The following is a 16289-nucleotide window of genomic DNA, read 5'->3' on the forward strand; positions in this document are numbered from 1 at the left end:
TATTTAATGCATCTATTCAAAGATTCAGGGAAGTAACATAAGAAAAATCCATGAGACTATTATAATTTTAATGGTCCCTTACAATATATAGCACTCATTAGGCTTTTTAAGATCCAATAAATCACCCTGTCTAGATTATCCCTTTGGACTAAATGAAAGTAATATATGTATATATGAAAAAAGGAATAAATTGAAGTCAGAGTCTATCTTCCCATCCTGACTACTTCCCACCCAGTGTCTCTTTTTATTTCTGTACTTATATTTTTAAACTGGAGGATAATTGCTTTACAGTGTTGTGTTAGTTTCTGCTGTATGACAAAGTGAATCAATTATGTGTATACACATACAGCCTCCTGCTTGTATATGCGTGGAACCTCCCTCCATCCCTCTCCTCTAGGTCATCACAGAGCATGCGGCTGAGCTCTCTGTGCTGTTCAGCACGTTCCGTGTCTCTCTTTAAACTACTGTTAAGAGCCTATCTCTCCTGAGAAAATGTTATATGCAGAGTACACACTGTGTATTTTTCTATGTGCAACCTTTTTAAACTTACATAGAAGTGCTATTATATACAGTGTGCTATATCTGAGCTTCCCTGGTGGCTCAGATGGTAAAGAACCTGCCTGCAATGCAGGAGACCTGCATTCGATCCCTGGATTGGGAAGATCCCCTGGAGAAGGGAATGGCAACCCACTTCCAGTATTCTTGCCTGGAGAATTCCACAGGGTCGTGTTTGGAAATCTAGCCTTATGTGCATAATTAACAAGGCTGCAGTGGACACCCTCAAACCTATTTTCTGGCACATTCTTACGTAAATATCTTTATAAGAGATTCTTAGCAGTGGGAAAAAGATAAAGAGCATCTGAATTTTTAAGTGCTATCACCAAGTTTCATTACAATTCTCTGCCCACTAAGTGTTTTTCAGATTCTTTCTCTATCCCATGTCAACAGCTGGTCATCACGTGTTTAAATTCTGCCATTCCTGATCAATGAGAAAAGGCTTGAAGGACGTAATGGCCGGTGCTCTGAATCTGAGCCATCTACGTTTGCAGTTTCCATCATGAATCACAGAAAGATGCCTACAGATTCATCAAAGCAGCCCCTCTGTCAGCAGTTGGCTTGTCTATCATTCATCAGGAAGGGGAGAGATACAGTTTCCAGGTGTCCCTTCTTCTTTGCGACCTTCAAAATAGCAACCCTGCTTTCCTCTGGGTCACCATCAACTCCATGAGTGGTGCCAGGAAAATCAGGCAACAGTTGTTGGCTATTTCTACTTACTTAGACTTAATTGGGCAGACACTACACTTGATTTTAAACAGTGGTTTTCAAAAGGTGGATCCTGGACCAGTACCATAAGCATCACTTGAAAACTTATTAAAATGCAAGGAGCCCCTACACTTACTGATTAGAAACTCTAGGGGTGGGGTCCAGCAAATTATTCTTCTGAAAAACATTCTCCCAGTTTTACTGAGATATAATTGACATTGTGTAAATTTAAGGTATACCACATAATGATTTACTATAGGTAGATATTGTGAAATGATTACCCCAAGGTTACTTAACATCCATCATCTCACCTGGGTACCATATTTTTTTCTTGTGATGAAAAATATTTAAGATTTACTGTCTTAGCACCTTTCAAGTATGCATTACAGTATTGTTAACTATCGCTACCATGCTGTACATTTCATCCCCGGGAATTATTTATAACCAGAAGTTTGTTCCTTCGGACTGCCTTCACCACTTTCCTGCACCTCTACCCTCTGCCTCTGGCAACCACCAGTCCAGACGCTCTTTTCTAAGGTCTCCAGATCATACTCACACATAATAAAAGTTTGAGAATCTCCGATTTAAAAATATTATCTCATTAAAATTTCCCAACAGCTCTCCATGTATTGAATGCTATGGTTTTTCTAGTAGTCATGTATGGATGTGAGAGTTGGACCATAGAGAAGGCTGAGCACAAAAGAATTGATGCTTTCAAACTGCAGTGTTGGAGAAGACTCTTGAGAGTCTCTTGGACAGCAAGGAGACCAGACCAGTCCATCCTAAAGGAAATCAAGCCTGAATATTCACTGGAAGGACTTGATGCTGAAGCTGAAGCTCCAAAGCTTTGGCCACCTGATGTGAGGAGCCGACTCGCTGGCAAAGACTCCGATGCTGGTAAAGACTGAGGGCAGGAAGAGAAGGGGGTGACGGAGGATGAGGTGGTTGGATGGCATCATCGACTCAATGGACCTGAGTCTGAGCAGACTCTGGGAGACGATGAAGTATAGAGAAGCCTGGTGTGCTGCAGTCCATGGGGTTGCAAAGAGTTGGATATGACTGAGCGATGAACAATCATAACTCTCTGAGGCAAGAGTTATCATTATGCCTGTTTCACTGACAAAGAAACTGAGATTCACAGAGAGGTGTCATTACCAGTCACATACTTGGCAAGTGGTAAAGCTGGGAATGGAAATAGTGTCTGGGCCACTTCACATCATGCATTTATAACCATTTGTACGTGGATCTCTACTATGAGCCCAAGTCTTATAAACACTGGGGAGCGCTAGACCTTTTACAAGGCACCAAAGACAAAAAACGCCAAGGATGCTGCTGGTCCTCACAGCCCATAAGGAAGCCCAGTATGTAAATTGCTGGAAAGGAGGTGGCAAAAAACGTCAAAAGAGGCAGAAATGACTTTAACAACAGCCGGAGAAAAGCTTTAAGTAAGCAGAATTTTCTAATACAAAGAAGCCAAATATTTGTGTTTATGTATAATAAAGGACAGAAATATATGAACCTAATAGAAACAGGAGATATTAAGAAGAGGTGGCAAGCATATACAGAAGAACTATACAAAAAATAACTTCATGACCCAGATAACCACGATAGTGTGATCACTCACCTAGAGCCAGACATCCTGGAGTCCAACGTCAAACAGGCCTTAGGAAGCATCACTACGAGAACAAACCTACTGGAGGTGATGGAATTCCAGCTGATCTGGATTCCAGCTATTTCCAGTCTTGAAAGATGATGCTGTGAAAGATGATGCTGTGAAAGTGCCGCACTCAATGTGCCAGCAAATTTGGAAAACTCAGCAGTGGCCACAGGACTGGAAAAGGTCAGTTTTCATTCCAATCCCAAAGAAAGGCAGTGCCAAAGAATGCTCAAACTACCACACAACTGCACTCATCTCACACGCTAGCAAAGTAATGCTCAAAATTCTCCAAGCCAGGCTTCAACAGTATGTGAACCAAAAGCATCCAGATGTTCAAGCTGGATTTAGAAAAGGCAGAGGAACCAGAGATCAAATTGCCAACATCTGCTGGATCACAGAAAAAGCAAGAGAATCCCAGGAAAACATGTACTTCTGCTTCATTTACTATGCTCAAGCCTTTAACTGTGAGGATCACAATATGATGTGGAAGATTCTTAAAGAGATGGGAATACCAGACCACCTGCCTGATGAGAAACCTGTACTCAGGTCAAGAAACAACAGTTAGAACTGGACATGGAACGATAGACTGGTTCCAAATTGGGAAAGGAGTACATCAAGGCTGTATATTGTCACCCTGCTTATTGAACTTCTATGCAGAGGACATCATGAGAAATGCTGGGCTGGAGGAAGCACAAGTTGGAATCAAGATTGCCGGGAGAAATATCAATAACCTCAGATATGCAGATGACACCACCCTTGTGGCAGAGAGTGAAGAACTAAAGAGCCTCCTGATGAAAGTGAAGGAGGAGAGTGACAAAGCTGGCTTGAAACTCAACATTCAACCAACAAAGATCATGGCATTTGGTCCCATCATTTCATGGCAAATAGATGGGGAAACAATGGAAATAGTGACAGACTTTATTTTCTTGGGCTCCAAAATCACTGTGGACAGTAACTTCAGCCATGAAATTAAAAGATGCTTGCTCCTTTGAAGAAAAGCTCTGACAAACCTAGACAGCATATTAAAAAAGCAGATACATTACTTTGCCGACAAAGATCTAACCAGTCCAAACTATGGTTTTTCCAGTAGGCATGTATGGATTTGAGAAGGACTGATGCTGAAGCTGAAGCTCTAATACTTCAGCGACCTGATGTGAAGAACTAAGTCATTAGTTCTTTCTAAGTCATTAGAAAAGCCTCTGTTGCTGGGAAAGATTGAAGGCAGGAGGAGAAGGGGACGACAAAGGATGAGATGGTTGGATGGCACCACTGACTCAATGGACATGAGTTTTAGCAAACTCCAGGAGTTGGTGATGGACAGGGAGGCCTGGCGTGCTGTGGTGCATGGAGTGGCAAAGAGTCAGACATGACTGAGTGACCGAACAATGATGGGGCAAGAAATTGCATTGAGCCCTTTCGGATATAAAAGACACCAAGAAAGAGTCTCAGAGTTTGGAAAGAGGGCCCCTGCTCACCTGTCTGCCAGACTGCAACTGATCCCTCTTATGCGTCCTCAGTACGTGCTCTCATCTATTAAGAAAATCTGTCCTACTTCTGTTTATCACTGTTGTTGAATAAATGCCTCGGCCGGAAAAGCTCAAGGCAGGGCTGGGTGAGAGCTTTCAGGAGTCTAGGAGTGGCAGAGGGCTTTGGGGCACCCTGGGAAGGTGGGGAGGGGTGGTGAGCCTGCGTGGCTGAGGCTGCGGCTCCACCTCTCAGCAGCCGCGCAGCCTACAGAAGAAACCTCCCCTGGTTTGAATCCCTCGGTCAACAGTGGTGGACCAGTTGGCCCCATGCATCCTTCCTACCCCTGCCGTCCCACCACACAGAGACCTGCAAACTTCTTGCGAAGGGACAGATGGCTTCTCAGTTCACATGCCGGCCTGCTCGAGTGGGGCAGGCCCACCTGAGCCGCCTGGCCCCTCCAACAGCGCTCTCCCACCATCTGTGGCCATGCTCTCACCAGCCTCACGGGACGGTGTCCTTTCTTTGAGCACACACACTAACCTGCATTCCCTTCTCAGTTGCACGGAAAGTTGCACGGCCTTCAAGGTACTTTCCTGGCCCCTCACTTTCCCTCAGATCTAATGTGAAGGTCCTGTGGCTTTAAAAGTTCTTTAGTAAAAGATATTTCTTTTAAACATGTGATTCTTTCCAAAGTAGCTCAAAGACTGTTTCCTCACAGGAGCACCCCTGTTTCTCCTCCTCTTCCCCTCCCCCTTGTCCTGGGCAGTGGTTTCTTTCCCAGATCCTGCAACTGGGCTCGGATCAATGGGGGAAAGGCTTTCATCCTTAGTGCCTGAGAGTTATATATAATATTTCCTGAACTTCTGTATTTCACACAACATTTGTATGTTAATTCTTAAAATCTAGCCCTCTAAAATTCTTCATTGTTCCAGAGTGTAACACTTAACTTCTCTCTCATCTTTTGCTACCCTTACATTTTAAAAGAAATGCCAATATCATAGTGTATTACTTAACCAACCATATATATAGGTAGAGGTAAGGCTTCTCAGGTGGTACAGTGGTTAAGAATCCGCCTGCCGACGCAGGAGACCTGGGTTCTATCCCTGGGTCAGGGAAGAACCCCTGGAGAAGGAAAAGGGCAACCCATTACAGCATTCTTGCCTGTGAACAGAGGAGCCTGGCGGGCTACATGGGGGTCACAAAGTCGGACATGACCGAGCACGCGTAGAAAGACAGACAGACAGACGGAGGCAATACCAAAAAGGCTCAACTCAGTTCTGGCAAGTTTCTAGAACCTTCTGCTATCTGCTTTGCTGTCCTATGAAACAGAAAACTGTGCTCATCCTTGACTGGGAAGTTATTACAAAAGATACTGTCTGGATATTTTATCCCCTAGAGCCAAGAGGTTTTTTTTTTTTTTTTTTAAATGAAACTTTCATTTGCAGCTCTGACAACACTGGCAAATACAGCCATCTGTGTAATTTAGAGGAGAAGCAGAAAACCTGGAGCGCCACTAAGGCAGTCCTGGGGAACTTTCTTCCCAAGGATGCACAACAGTGATGACGACCACAGACATGGGAAAACATTTTAACACTTCATAAAATTCTTTTTTTCCAACAGCAGGGACACGGGAGCCAAATTTCCCTTGGTGGAAATTTAAAAATATAAATAAATAAACTGCAAAGTTTGGCTCAGAAGTTCCTAAGGAGGAAATGATTTCAGAGAAAGCCTTTTAGGCGGGAGAAATGTGAACAAGGATGCCAATCTGCCTGAAAGGGGGGGGGGGTCGAGGTTTAGAGGGAGATCAGACACCCCTCACATTTCACTCCAGCCCTCTGCGTGCTACCTGGCACTTAATAGGGACCCAGTAAATATCGTGGATGGGTGTCATCACTCATTCAGACGCCAGAGGCTTTTACGACTTCAGTCAAGAAAACAGATGAGGACGTGCCAGAGGAGATGCAAGGTGCAGCCTCTCTGATATGAATTTTGGCCGATCAATAGTCACACATGATCTCAGGGGGCAAACGTGGCTTACAGCTCACAGTGCCACCTGGAGCTGTAACCCCGCAGCGGGGCAGAGTCGGGAAAGGAGCGACTGGGGGGGGGCACCCTCTGATCCTCTGTTCTGTGATCAGCTCAGGAGCCACTGACATCCTGGCTGGGTCCTGGCAGGTGCTGGCTGCGTGCAGACATTCAGGGATGTTCAGGGGCCGAAGCTGTTGATATAACACATGCATGCCTGTGTGGTCAGTTGTGCCCGACTTTGTGATGCCGTGGACTGTAGTCCACCAGCCTCCGCCGTCCTCAGGGCTTCCCAGGCAAGAATACTGGAGTGGGTTGCCATTTCCTACTCCAGGGGATCTTCCTGACCCAGGGATCGAACCCCCTTTGCCCCATCTACTGCACTGGCAGGAGGATTCTTTAGCACTGAGTCACCTGGGAAGCCCGTTGACAGGATAAGGACAGCGGGATTTTCAGAGTGGGAAGAAAATCCTACGGGATCGTCTGGTCAGACACTTTACCCATAGAGATGGCAAAATAAGACTCAATGAGCTTCAAGATCTTTCCTAAAGTCACCTGCCTAACTTACGATCCAGCTGGGACTAGAATCAGGATCTCCTGGTGCCTATCTGAAAGTCTTTCCACTGTTTTTGAGATCTAAGATGAGGTTGATGCCATTCCCTATCATAAAGGTACAAAGCAAATTTGCATGATGGTTCTAACCTTTCCAATCGGCAGGTTAAAACAATATTAATAACAGTTCTATAATACTACTTCTACAAAATTCTCAACTATGGTACCCTCTGTGTATTTCACTTTTAAGGGGAAGGGTATATTAGAGCAAAGTCAGAAGAGATCACGGCTTACCTCAAAATCCAACATTGAGAATGAGTTTTAGGTTAACAGGTTCCATTGCAATTTCCAATCTTCAGTTTCGTCTACCATATCTGATCAACAACCAACACTTGTACTGAGGTGCTTACAAGTATCTCGTCTGAAAGTGGTACAGCGAGGTGAGAAAAGAGAACAGCAGATGGCCTCTGTCTTTGGTTAGCCTAAAAGCGCGCTAGAGGGAAAAACCAAACCCCCAAAACCTGATGCTCAGAAAATCATCACATGCTCAAGTGGACAGTAAACAAGCGCCACAGAAGGGAGGAGAGAGGGTGGTGGAGATGTGTAGAAAAGACAGGAAAAGTTCACAGAGGAGGTGTGATAGGAGCTTCGATTTTGATCGGACAGGAGACAGGGAGGAGGTCCAAGCATGGAGGTGAGAGAGAGGGTTGCGCTAGAGGCAAAGACTTCCTTTCCTAACCATGTTGCAGCATTTCTATTCGGTGTGATGCCAGCACACTTCTTTACCCCCACCTGCAAACTATAAATTCCTATTTATAACATCCTTCTCTGATCATTTTCAGCTTTCATAAACACACATCACACAAAGAAAGTGAACTGTCTGAGAAGCCAAGAGTCTTGGTTTCTAAGCTACCCACAGACTGCTAAATGGTGGGGGCCCAAGAGGTCTGCTCGCAGAGCCTCAGTTTCCTCTTCTCTAAAATGAGAAGGTTTGGGCCGACAAGCGTCTGAAGTGCCCTCCAGGTCTGACACTCAACAATTTCTACTCTTCTGTTCTGCTCGTTAATATTTATGGCATGTACTTTAAAAAAAAAAACCCACAAAACTTTATTTTGTATTGGGGTAGAGCCAGTTAGGGGCTTCCTGGGTAGCAAAGTTAGTAAAGAATCCACCTGCAATGCAGGAGACCCTGGTTTGATTCCTGAGTTGGGAAGATCCCCTGGAGAAGGGATAAGCTACCTACTCCAGTACTCTTGGGCTTCCCTGGTGGCTCATATGGTGAAGATTCCACCTGCAATGTGGGAAACCTGGGTTCCATTTCTGGGTTGGGGAGATCCCCTGGAGGAGGGCATGGCAACCCACTCCAGTATTCTTGCCTAGAAAATCCCACAGACAGAGGAGCCTGGGGGGCTACAGTCCAAGGGGTCTCCAAGAGTCAGACACAGCTGAGCAACTAAGCATGTGCACAGAGCCAATTAGCAATGCTGTGACAATTTCAGCTGAAAGGGGAAGGGACTCAGCCATGGATCCATTCTCCCCCAAACTCCCCTCCCACTCAGGCTGCCACATAACATGGAGCAGAGCTCCCCTGCGTGACAGGCGGCTTCTTTACCGCTGACTCACCAGGGAAGCCCTCCCCGATGGCACATCTTAGCATCACCAGGCCCTTCTCCATCACCATCTGCTTCCTGTTTGCCTCTTCCCCACCTTCCTCGCTTTCCCGTCTCCTCTCTCACTGAGAAGTGTGCTGGGAAAGTCCCAGAGTGGCATGATCACGGAGTGTTTAAATTTTCATCAGACGTGTGTGCATGTTGTAACAAGGCATGCACAATTGATCATCTTGGCATGCATATTAATAATTGAGGGCCATAGAACATGCTTCCTCAACTTTATAAACAGTTTCTCTCTGAGCTTTGAAATGACAAGCTTTGCTCGTAACTGAAAAACTGAATGCAGGCAGGCAGGCCTATGGGGAGTTTCCTCTGAGGTATTAATGTTTAAAAAGCGAAGAAGATCAAAACCTGAAAGTCCCTCAGTTGGGAAACCAGGAGGAGTTTGGGCCCAATGGGCAGGTTAAGAGATGACATAAAGATGAGAAAAGGATGATGTGAGAACAAAATAGCATAAGGATAAGATGATTCACCTGTGCTGAATTGTTTTTTTCCCCTTTCTTTATATCTAGTAAATGAGAATCTATCCAGCTGGCCTTGAAAGGAAGGGAAAGACCCAGGGGCCCCAGCAGGATAAAGGAGGCTCTCATCTAAACATCTTTGAAAACTGCACATTCAGAGGTGGAAAATGATCCAAAATAGGAGTGGATGCTGTACTCCCAAAACTCGTGGTTGGGTTTGGCTGCTGCCCTTTGACACTCTGCACCAGGGCCCACATGGAAACAATTCCCATTGGATTATAGTTACATCGCCCACCCTGGGGTGAAGGCCAGAGATAGGAGGAAAGTCAGAAGTTAAATAAATGTTGGAGGAACTGAATAGCAGCAAAGCTAGAAGGGAACTGCTGGCCTCTGATGCAGACCTTGAAATAAATCACAGCTTTACATTATTATTCATGGCTCTTGATTCTTTCCCCCTTTGAGCAAATGCTATTTGTTCAAATATGAAAACAAGGACAAATGTGATCAGCAAAGCAAGGAGATACACGCATTCAACCCAGCTTAATGGACTAACATTCCATGGAATTTCCCTTTCCCTATTCAACAAAATCTATATAGGCATCCACACTTTTACTGCACTTGGACCTTTGTAATGTACCTGAATTTTCCTGGAAGTTGTTAGGTAGATACCTCCTTCAATGCCAGGCCAACCCCACTTACTGTAATAAGTTAGCTCAACAGTAGACCTGCTCCCAAACTACCTATGAACAACTCCCTGAGACTTGGCTTTCTAATGGACAGGCTCCCATGGAACGCTAGGACAGTTGTGGGGATCTTTTAAGTGGGAGGAAGACACTGCCAAATAACTCAGCAGATTTCCAGCCACTTTGCAGAGTGAAAGCTGAGATGTCACTCTTGAATCTTAGTGCTTTACAATCTCAATCTAATTCTAAAGGAGAAAGCCAAATGGGATTCTCGTGGTGTCTGCCAGGAATATTAAAGTCGACAAATGGGGGGTTTAACTTGTTCTGCTTTTGGAAAATTTGACAAGTATGAAGACTGCTGTGGACTTCAGCAGCTATTACTTTAGAGGCAGCTCTATGGATACCAAACTCAGCCTGCAGCCAGCTGGGGAAGCAGAAAATGTGGTGGAGACTGACAAACATTAACTCCACCAGACCTGAAACAAGATCTATTTCAAAATTCAAAGGCAGAAGAAATGTACACATACCTACCACGTTAGCCAGGTTACCACTACCATTTTCATGATGAATTTCATGTTAGAATCTGGATCCCTTTTGCATCTGGGGAATTGTCATCTTTGTAACAGCACAAAGAAATGAATGGAAAATTCTGGTTGTTCAGTGAGCTGTACAATGCTCCTGTTCTATCTCAGAGGTTTAATTCCAGCTGAGGCCCACATTGAAAGGATCTGCCATCTTCAAGTCACCCTCAAGGGTCCTGGCTATTGAGGATTCACTCGAAGCCCTCTCAGGACAGTCAAGTTCACCTGGGCTTTTCACCATCTCTGTTGGCTGCCGAAATACTTCCGAGATCAAATTATAGGGTTAAGGAGGAAACTCTCAGGGAGATGGGGAATGCACAGGCTGTCAGACAGTGACAAGTGGGAGATGTCAGTGTGAACTTCGGTGTTTATTTTGCTACCTCAACTCTCCTTATATCCTCTGGCCTGCAACCAAGTCTGGTAAAATATAGCAATGTCCAACAAAAGCATAGCTGGTGAGCTCTTTGTTCAATTTGTTTGATTACACATGCAAGGTGAAAACTCTACAGACAGGCTGACAAGCTCTTCTAGGAGGTTCCTGGAAACGTCTTAGCTCACTGTTTCAGGCTTACTTCCTGTCTTCCTTCCAATGTACTCATTCATTCACTCACTCACTCACCCATGGAATATTTCTTGCATATTTCCACATCCCTGATATAGATCAGTGACTACGAGACACATGTCTTTCCCTTTGTGGCGCTTATAATAATAATCATAACCAGACAAATGATTAAATTATACCCATTTGGATGGGCTTCCCAGGTGGTGCTAGTGGTAAAGAACCTAACCGCCAACACAGGAGACGTAAGAGATGCAGGTTCCATCACTGGGTCGTGAATATCCCCCTGGAGGAGGGCATGGCAACCCACTCCAGTATTCTTACCTGGTGAATCCCATGGACAGAGGAGCCTGGTAGGCTACAGTCCACGGAGTCACAAAGGGTCAGACACGACTGAAGTGACTTAGTATGCACCCATTTGGATAAGTGCTCTGAGGGACTGATAAAATATGAATGGTGAGCCTGTTAGGAGAGGGGAGATCAGGAAGGCCTCTCTGATAGGATGGCCTTACATCCAGGACTGAAAAGATGAGAAGGATTCAAGATTGCAGACTGCAAGGACAAGAACATCAGACAGAAGGAACGGATGTGTAGAGGCTCAGAGATGGGAGGTAGCTTTGATGGGCTCAGCAGGAAAAAGGCCAATGGAGATGACACCTCGTGAGTCGAGCGAAAGCTGACGCAGAAGAGGCAAGCACAGTGAGCTTGAGGCTTGGGAAGATGAATGTTATTTTAAGTGCAATGGAAATCTACTCAAGGGATTTCAGTGGAGAAGATGTGCTCTGAATTATGTCAGATGATGTGTGAAAAACAGACTGAGCTGGAGTAAGGTGGAAAGGGAAGAATCACACATGGCAGAAACTGCAAAATGTTTGCCTGCAGCCATTCTCCCCTCCTTCCTTACCTGAACTCCAGTTTTATTCTGGAGGGCAATGGGTCCAGTCAAGAGTCTATTTCCCATTTTCCTTGTATAAATAGCTTGGCATGGCTACATGTAATACTTCTGCACAACAAGACATAAATAGAAGCCTGTTGGGGACTTTTTGGCAAGTTTTGCTTTTCTGCTTTAAAGGTACAACCCTTTCCTCTTTCTTTCCTCCTCTCCTTTTTCTTCTGTGATTCCAGCTTGTAAAAAAGAAGTGATGGCAGGAGAAACAGCAGCCCTCTTAGACAACTACCTAAGAAAGCTAATAACGTCACAGAAACCTCAGGCCTGGCGGTCTTCAACTACCAAACCAGTGCCAACAATCTGGGTTTCACTGTTTGTAAAATGAAAACTCTCCATTTGTTAACATCAAGTTCGATGGGGTGTTTCTATTACTCCCAGGTGGACACCATCATCGTTCAGGCAGCCTGCACTTGAACAGCTATAATGAAAATGAAGAAAAGTGGGCCAATTTGAATGTTGAAACAACGGGATTTCCCGATAGCCTAGATGGGCTTTGGTGGTGGGAGATGGTGGGTGTGAAAAGTCCTCAACAGGATCTGAGTCTGAGAATTAGTAAAATGGGAAGGAAAAACCCAAAGAGGGGCAGGTTTGAGGATCAAAAGCAATAACTGAACTTTTGATATTGTACAGGTGAGGTGCCTAAGCGGTGTCTATGAGAGTAATCTCCATTCCTATGATTTCCATGAGACGGGATCTTCTTTCAAAATCCCTGGCCTTGCTCTGGCCCTTCATTCTCTCCTTTTCAGGGAGGGAGAAGGTAAAGCTGCTTGCCTAGACAGAATACAGTGAACCCTTGACTAACACGGGTTTGAGCTATGCGGGTCTACTCACATATACTGTACTACAATATGGCATCATCCATGCTTGGATATGGAACCCTGGACAGGGAGGGCCGGCTGCAAAGCTACACTCGGATTTTTCATCACACAGAGGCTCTGTGCCCCAAACCCCTGTATGTCACTCGAGGGTCACCTGTACTCATTCCGGCCAGCTTCTCCACATGTGATGTGGCACAGGCTCCATGGGAAGAAGCCTGTGGTCCTCGGTGCTGCCTGTGGCCAGAAACTCAACCCCCAGGTCCGCATCAGGAGGCCCACCACGTCGGCAGATCTTAGTCCCATGATCTGGTTCAGCCTTGATCAGGAGTAACAAGCTGGTGTTTGTGTCCCCACGTGCTAGACCTCTCTGTCTGTCTCTCAGTGGTTTCACACCTTGGCCCGCTTCTACCTTTGTAAGGTTGGACATGTCCTGCTCACTCAGCCACATGATCGCGTGCTTGTTTTTAACAGGGGCTTCTTGCAAAAGATACTGCCAGAAAAAACGAAAGCCCTCCCCTATTCTAACGCCTTCCTATATTTCTTGTGAGAGTCAAGGATCAAATCTTCCCTTCCCAGTGGGATGATAAACTGCATAGGAATGAGGATTTATTTAAAACTGATGCTAGTAAGCAAAGGGTAATCGATGATCATTCTACTGTTCAGGCAGCTGGCTTCTTGCCTCAACTTTGCAGAGGTTGTATTATTAGAATTGGTGTGGCCTTTCCCGCTCTCTGCTACCAACCCACCCTACCCCTCCTCCACCTACTAAATCCATTCTCTGTTTCCCTCCTTTACAGGTGGTCTGGGTATTAGTGTATTTATCCTAGCTCTAGTAACCCAAACTTCAGAACAGCTGGGCACACACAGTCGGGTAAAAGGTCATCGCTCACCATTAGGGAATCTAGGGAAGGTGATCTGACGGTGACCTCTATGAGATATACCAGTTCTATTGTTCCTGTAAAGACAGGTGTCCTAGGTTGGTGTCACGCTGGATATCTGGTCACTTATCAGAGTTTACGTTTGGGAGTTATTTGATGCTGCAGCAAAAATGGTCTTTCGACAACAAAGTCAAATAAAACACATTTACAGCGAGGCTTCTGGGTTTTCCCTCCCTTTTCTCTTTCCATCCTTTCAGGCACATTATTGCTGGAGTTTATACAGATGAAAGAGGTGATGGGTATTTTGGCATAGTGTATCATTGAAAATAATACTTATCCTCAGAATGGGTATGTAAATTGCATGTGTCGCCGTCCTGTGTGGGACCTTGCACCTGGTGTGGAAGGGAGCGTGGCATTGTCACAGTGCCAATAGGTGGCTTTTACCAGGCGAGGGCACATCAGCAGCTGTGATGCACGCGGCCACAGACGTAGAGAGCACGCCCATAAAAAAAAAAAACAAAAAAACAAAAACGTCCTTTTTTTGAATAGAGCCCTGGGTAATTACCCTAACCATTGTTCTATGAGAAAGCCTTGTTTACACCCTTTCATCAGTATAGGATCTAGACGGGAACGATCACCGGCATTAAGCAGTGAAGGCAATTTGCTTTTTCAATGAAGAAAAGGACCAAAAAATAATAATAATAGCGCAGAAAGATCTCTGCTCCTGAGTTGCCCATGTTCACAGCCAAGGCTCACCTCACATAAAAAGGATCCTGAGGAGGAGTCTGTCTGACCTTCCTCCTAAACAGAGCCCCAGGATAACGAGTGACAGTGTGTCCTAGGGCTGTGTCTACTGTCAGCGCAGGGAGGATGTGGGTTCTGTGTACCCAGCCCACGGGGAGGGTGGCTTCCCTGAGGGGTGGTGTGGACTGCGGAGGGTCCAGCAGGCGTGGGAGCATCTGTCCACCCCGCCCTGGGGCCCGGACGGGGTGTTCTGCGGAAAGGCTACAGAAACGTTGCTCACCTTGAGAAGTAAGCTCTCAGGGCGGGGTCCGTGTTCCTCCAAGATGCCACAGAACATGAAACTGGTTATGAGGTTTGGCCATTCGGTATGGAGTAAGATGGGAAACTATGGGACTACTTACCCCCAAATGGGAAAAAAAAATGAGTACACAAGGAAAGGCAACGTCACGACAAAAAGAGACGGCCCCCAGAAGTCTTACTTACATTGAGTGAGGATGCCGGTTAAGGCGTTTTTGAAATTCTCCTTGGCCTCCTCCATCTCCTGCTCGTGGGTGGCCTTCTCGTTCATCAGCCGGCGCACGTGGCTGTTGGCCGACTGCACCATGGAGTAGAAGTGGTTTGCGGACCGCCGGTTCACCTCTCCTCGCTCGATCCAGGACAGCAGCACCGTGATGGCCTCTGAAAACTTGCTATCGTCTGCAAGGGAAGACCACCAAGTTCAAATCACGCCAAGGCAAGGTCTTGGTTTTCACTTCGGGTCCTCTTCAAAGGCACAGCACGGTCCATCCTGTGTATATGTGAGTCTGTGTTAGTCGCTCAGTCGTGTCCGACTCTTTGAGACCCCATGGACTGTAGCCCACCAGGCTCCTCTGTTCATGGAATTCTCCAGGCCAGAATACTGGAGTGGGTAGCCATTCCCTTCTCTAGGAGATCTTCCCAACCTAGGGATCTAAGCCGGGTCTCCCACATTGCAGGCAGATTCTTCACCCTCTGAGCCACTAATGGTCACAACTTGACCTTGTGAGCTTTCCTGCAACTAATGGTTCCATCATCACTTAGCTTCTCTTTCCTCGTCTAACTGCACCGCATTGCAAAGCCCCCCAAGAAACAAAGAGTGGCTTACCCTCATACTACAAACTTGGTGAGCTCAGTTTTAGAAGATCTGTTCTGGGGATCCTTTGAAATATGACACAACTGCATTCTTCCACCAAACCCAGATTTCTCTTTCTCAAGACTGGCTCAAAACACGTTACCTGTTTGGCCTCCAGTTCATTTCCTTATTCTTTTATTGGTAACGGCATACAGCAATATCAGTTTTCTGACTTAGAATCTGCTGAGTTATGGTCAGGATGTGGGTGACGGGTGAAATTACTTTTAAAACTAGTCATGATGTAAGATATTGTTCCCAAGGTGGTAGTAGCAATAGGTCAATTCTTGTTCTGCTGCAGTTCAAAACCAATTTCACTTTAGGTTTACTATAACGTATTTGATTATGGTGAAAACTAGACCATTTCCATGCTTTCAACAAAAGAGGACCTGTTCCTGGAGGGTGTGGGGGTCAGTGTGTGTGTTGGGCAAGGCTGCTAGAAATCCATTTGTATTTGATTTAGGAGTAAGGGGCTTGGGGTAGGGGACAGGAGGTTCTACCTGTAAGTAAGTGATAAAGTTCATTTCAAAAGAAAGCAAATAGACTTGCCTGTTTGCAAACAGTTACTGGAGCAGATCTCTGTTGTATGGCTTAGAGGTGGGAAAAAAGCAAGTTTGGAGGTGATTAATTGGAACCGGAAGTTGTATGTCAGTTATTACAGCATAAATCAGTCCTACTGCTGCAAGTACTGGGGTTGTCTAAACTTGAGAAGTCTTTCATTTTTGTATTTTTCTACCCTCTAAAAACATAATTTATGAAAAATATCCTAGAAGCGAACACATTATAAATTAATTATACTTCAATAAGAATTATTGTAAAAATAAAGAAAACAAAA

The 16289-nt window shown here is 45.3% G+C and overlaps 1 protein-coding gene across 5 annotated transcripts in view; it reads right to left on the minus strand.

Annotated features, from left to right (window-relative positions):
* ENOX1 (ecto-NOX disulfide-thiol exchanger 1) overlaps nucleotides 1–16289 on the minus strand; it is a 336022-nt gene that overhangs the window by 147277 nt on the left and 172456 nt on the right. For all 5 annotated transcript variants that reach the window (XM_069601258.1, XM_069601259.1, XM_069601255.1 and 2 more), the window contains one exon: nucleotides 14791–15003. In XM_069601258.1, coding sequence (XP_069457359.1) covers nucleotides 14791–15003 — 213 coding nt within the window. The remainder of the gene's footprint in view (nucleotides 1–14790; nucleotides 15004–16289) is intronic.

The sequence above is a fragment of the Ovis canadensis genome, chromosome 10 (assembly GCF_042477335.2).
Source record: "Ovis canadensis isolate MfBH-ARS-UI-01 breed Bighorn chromosome 10, ARS-UI_OviCan_v2, whole genome shotgun sequence".
Classification (NCBI taxonomy): domain Eukaryota; kingdom Metazoa; phylum Chordata; class Mammalia; order Artiodactyla; family Bovidae; genus Ovis; species Ovis canadensis.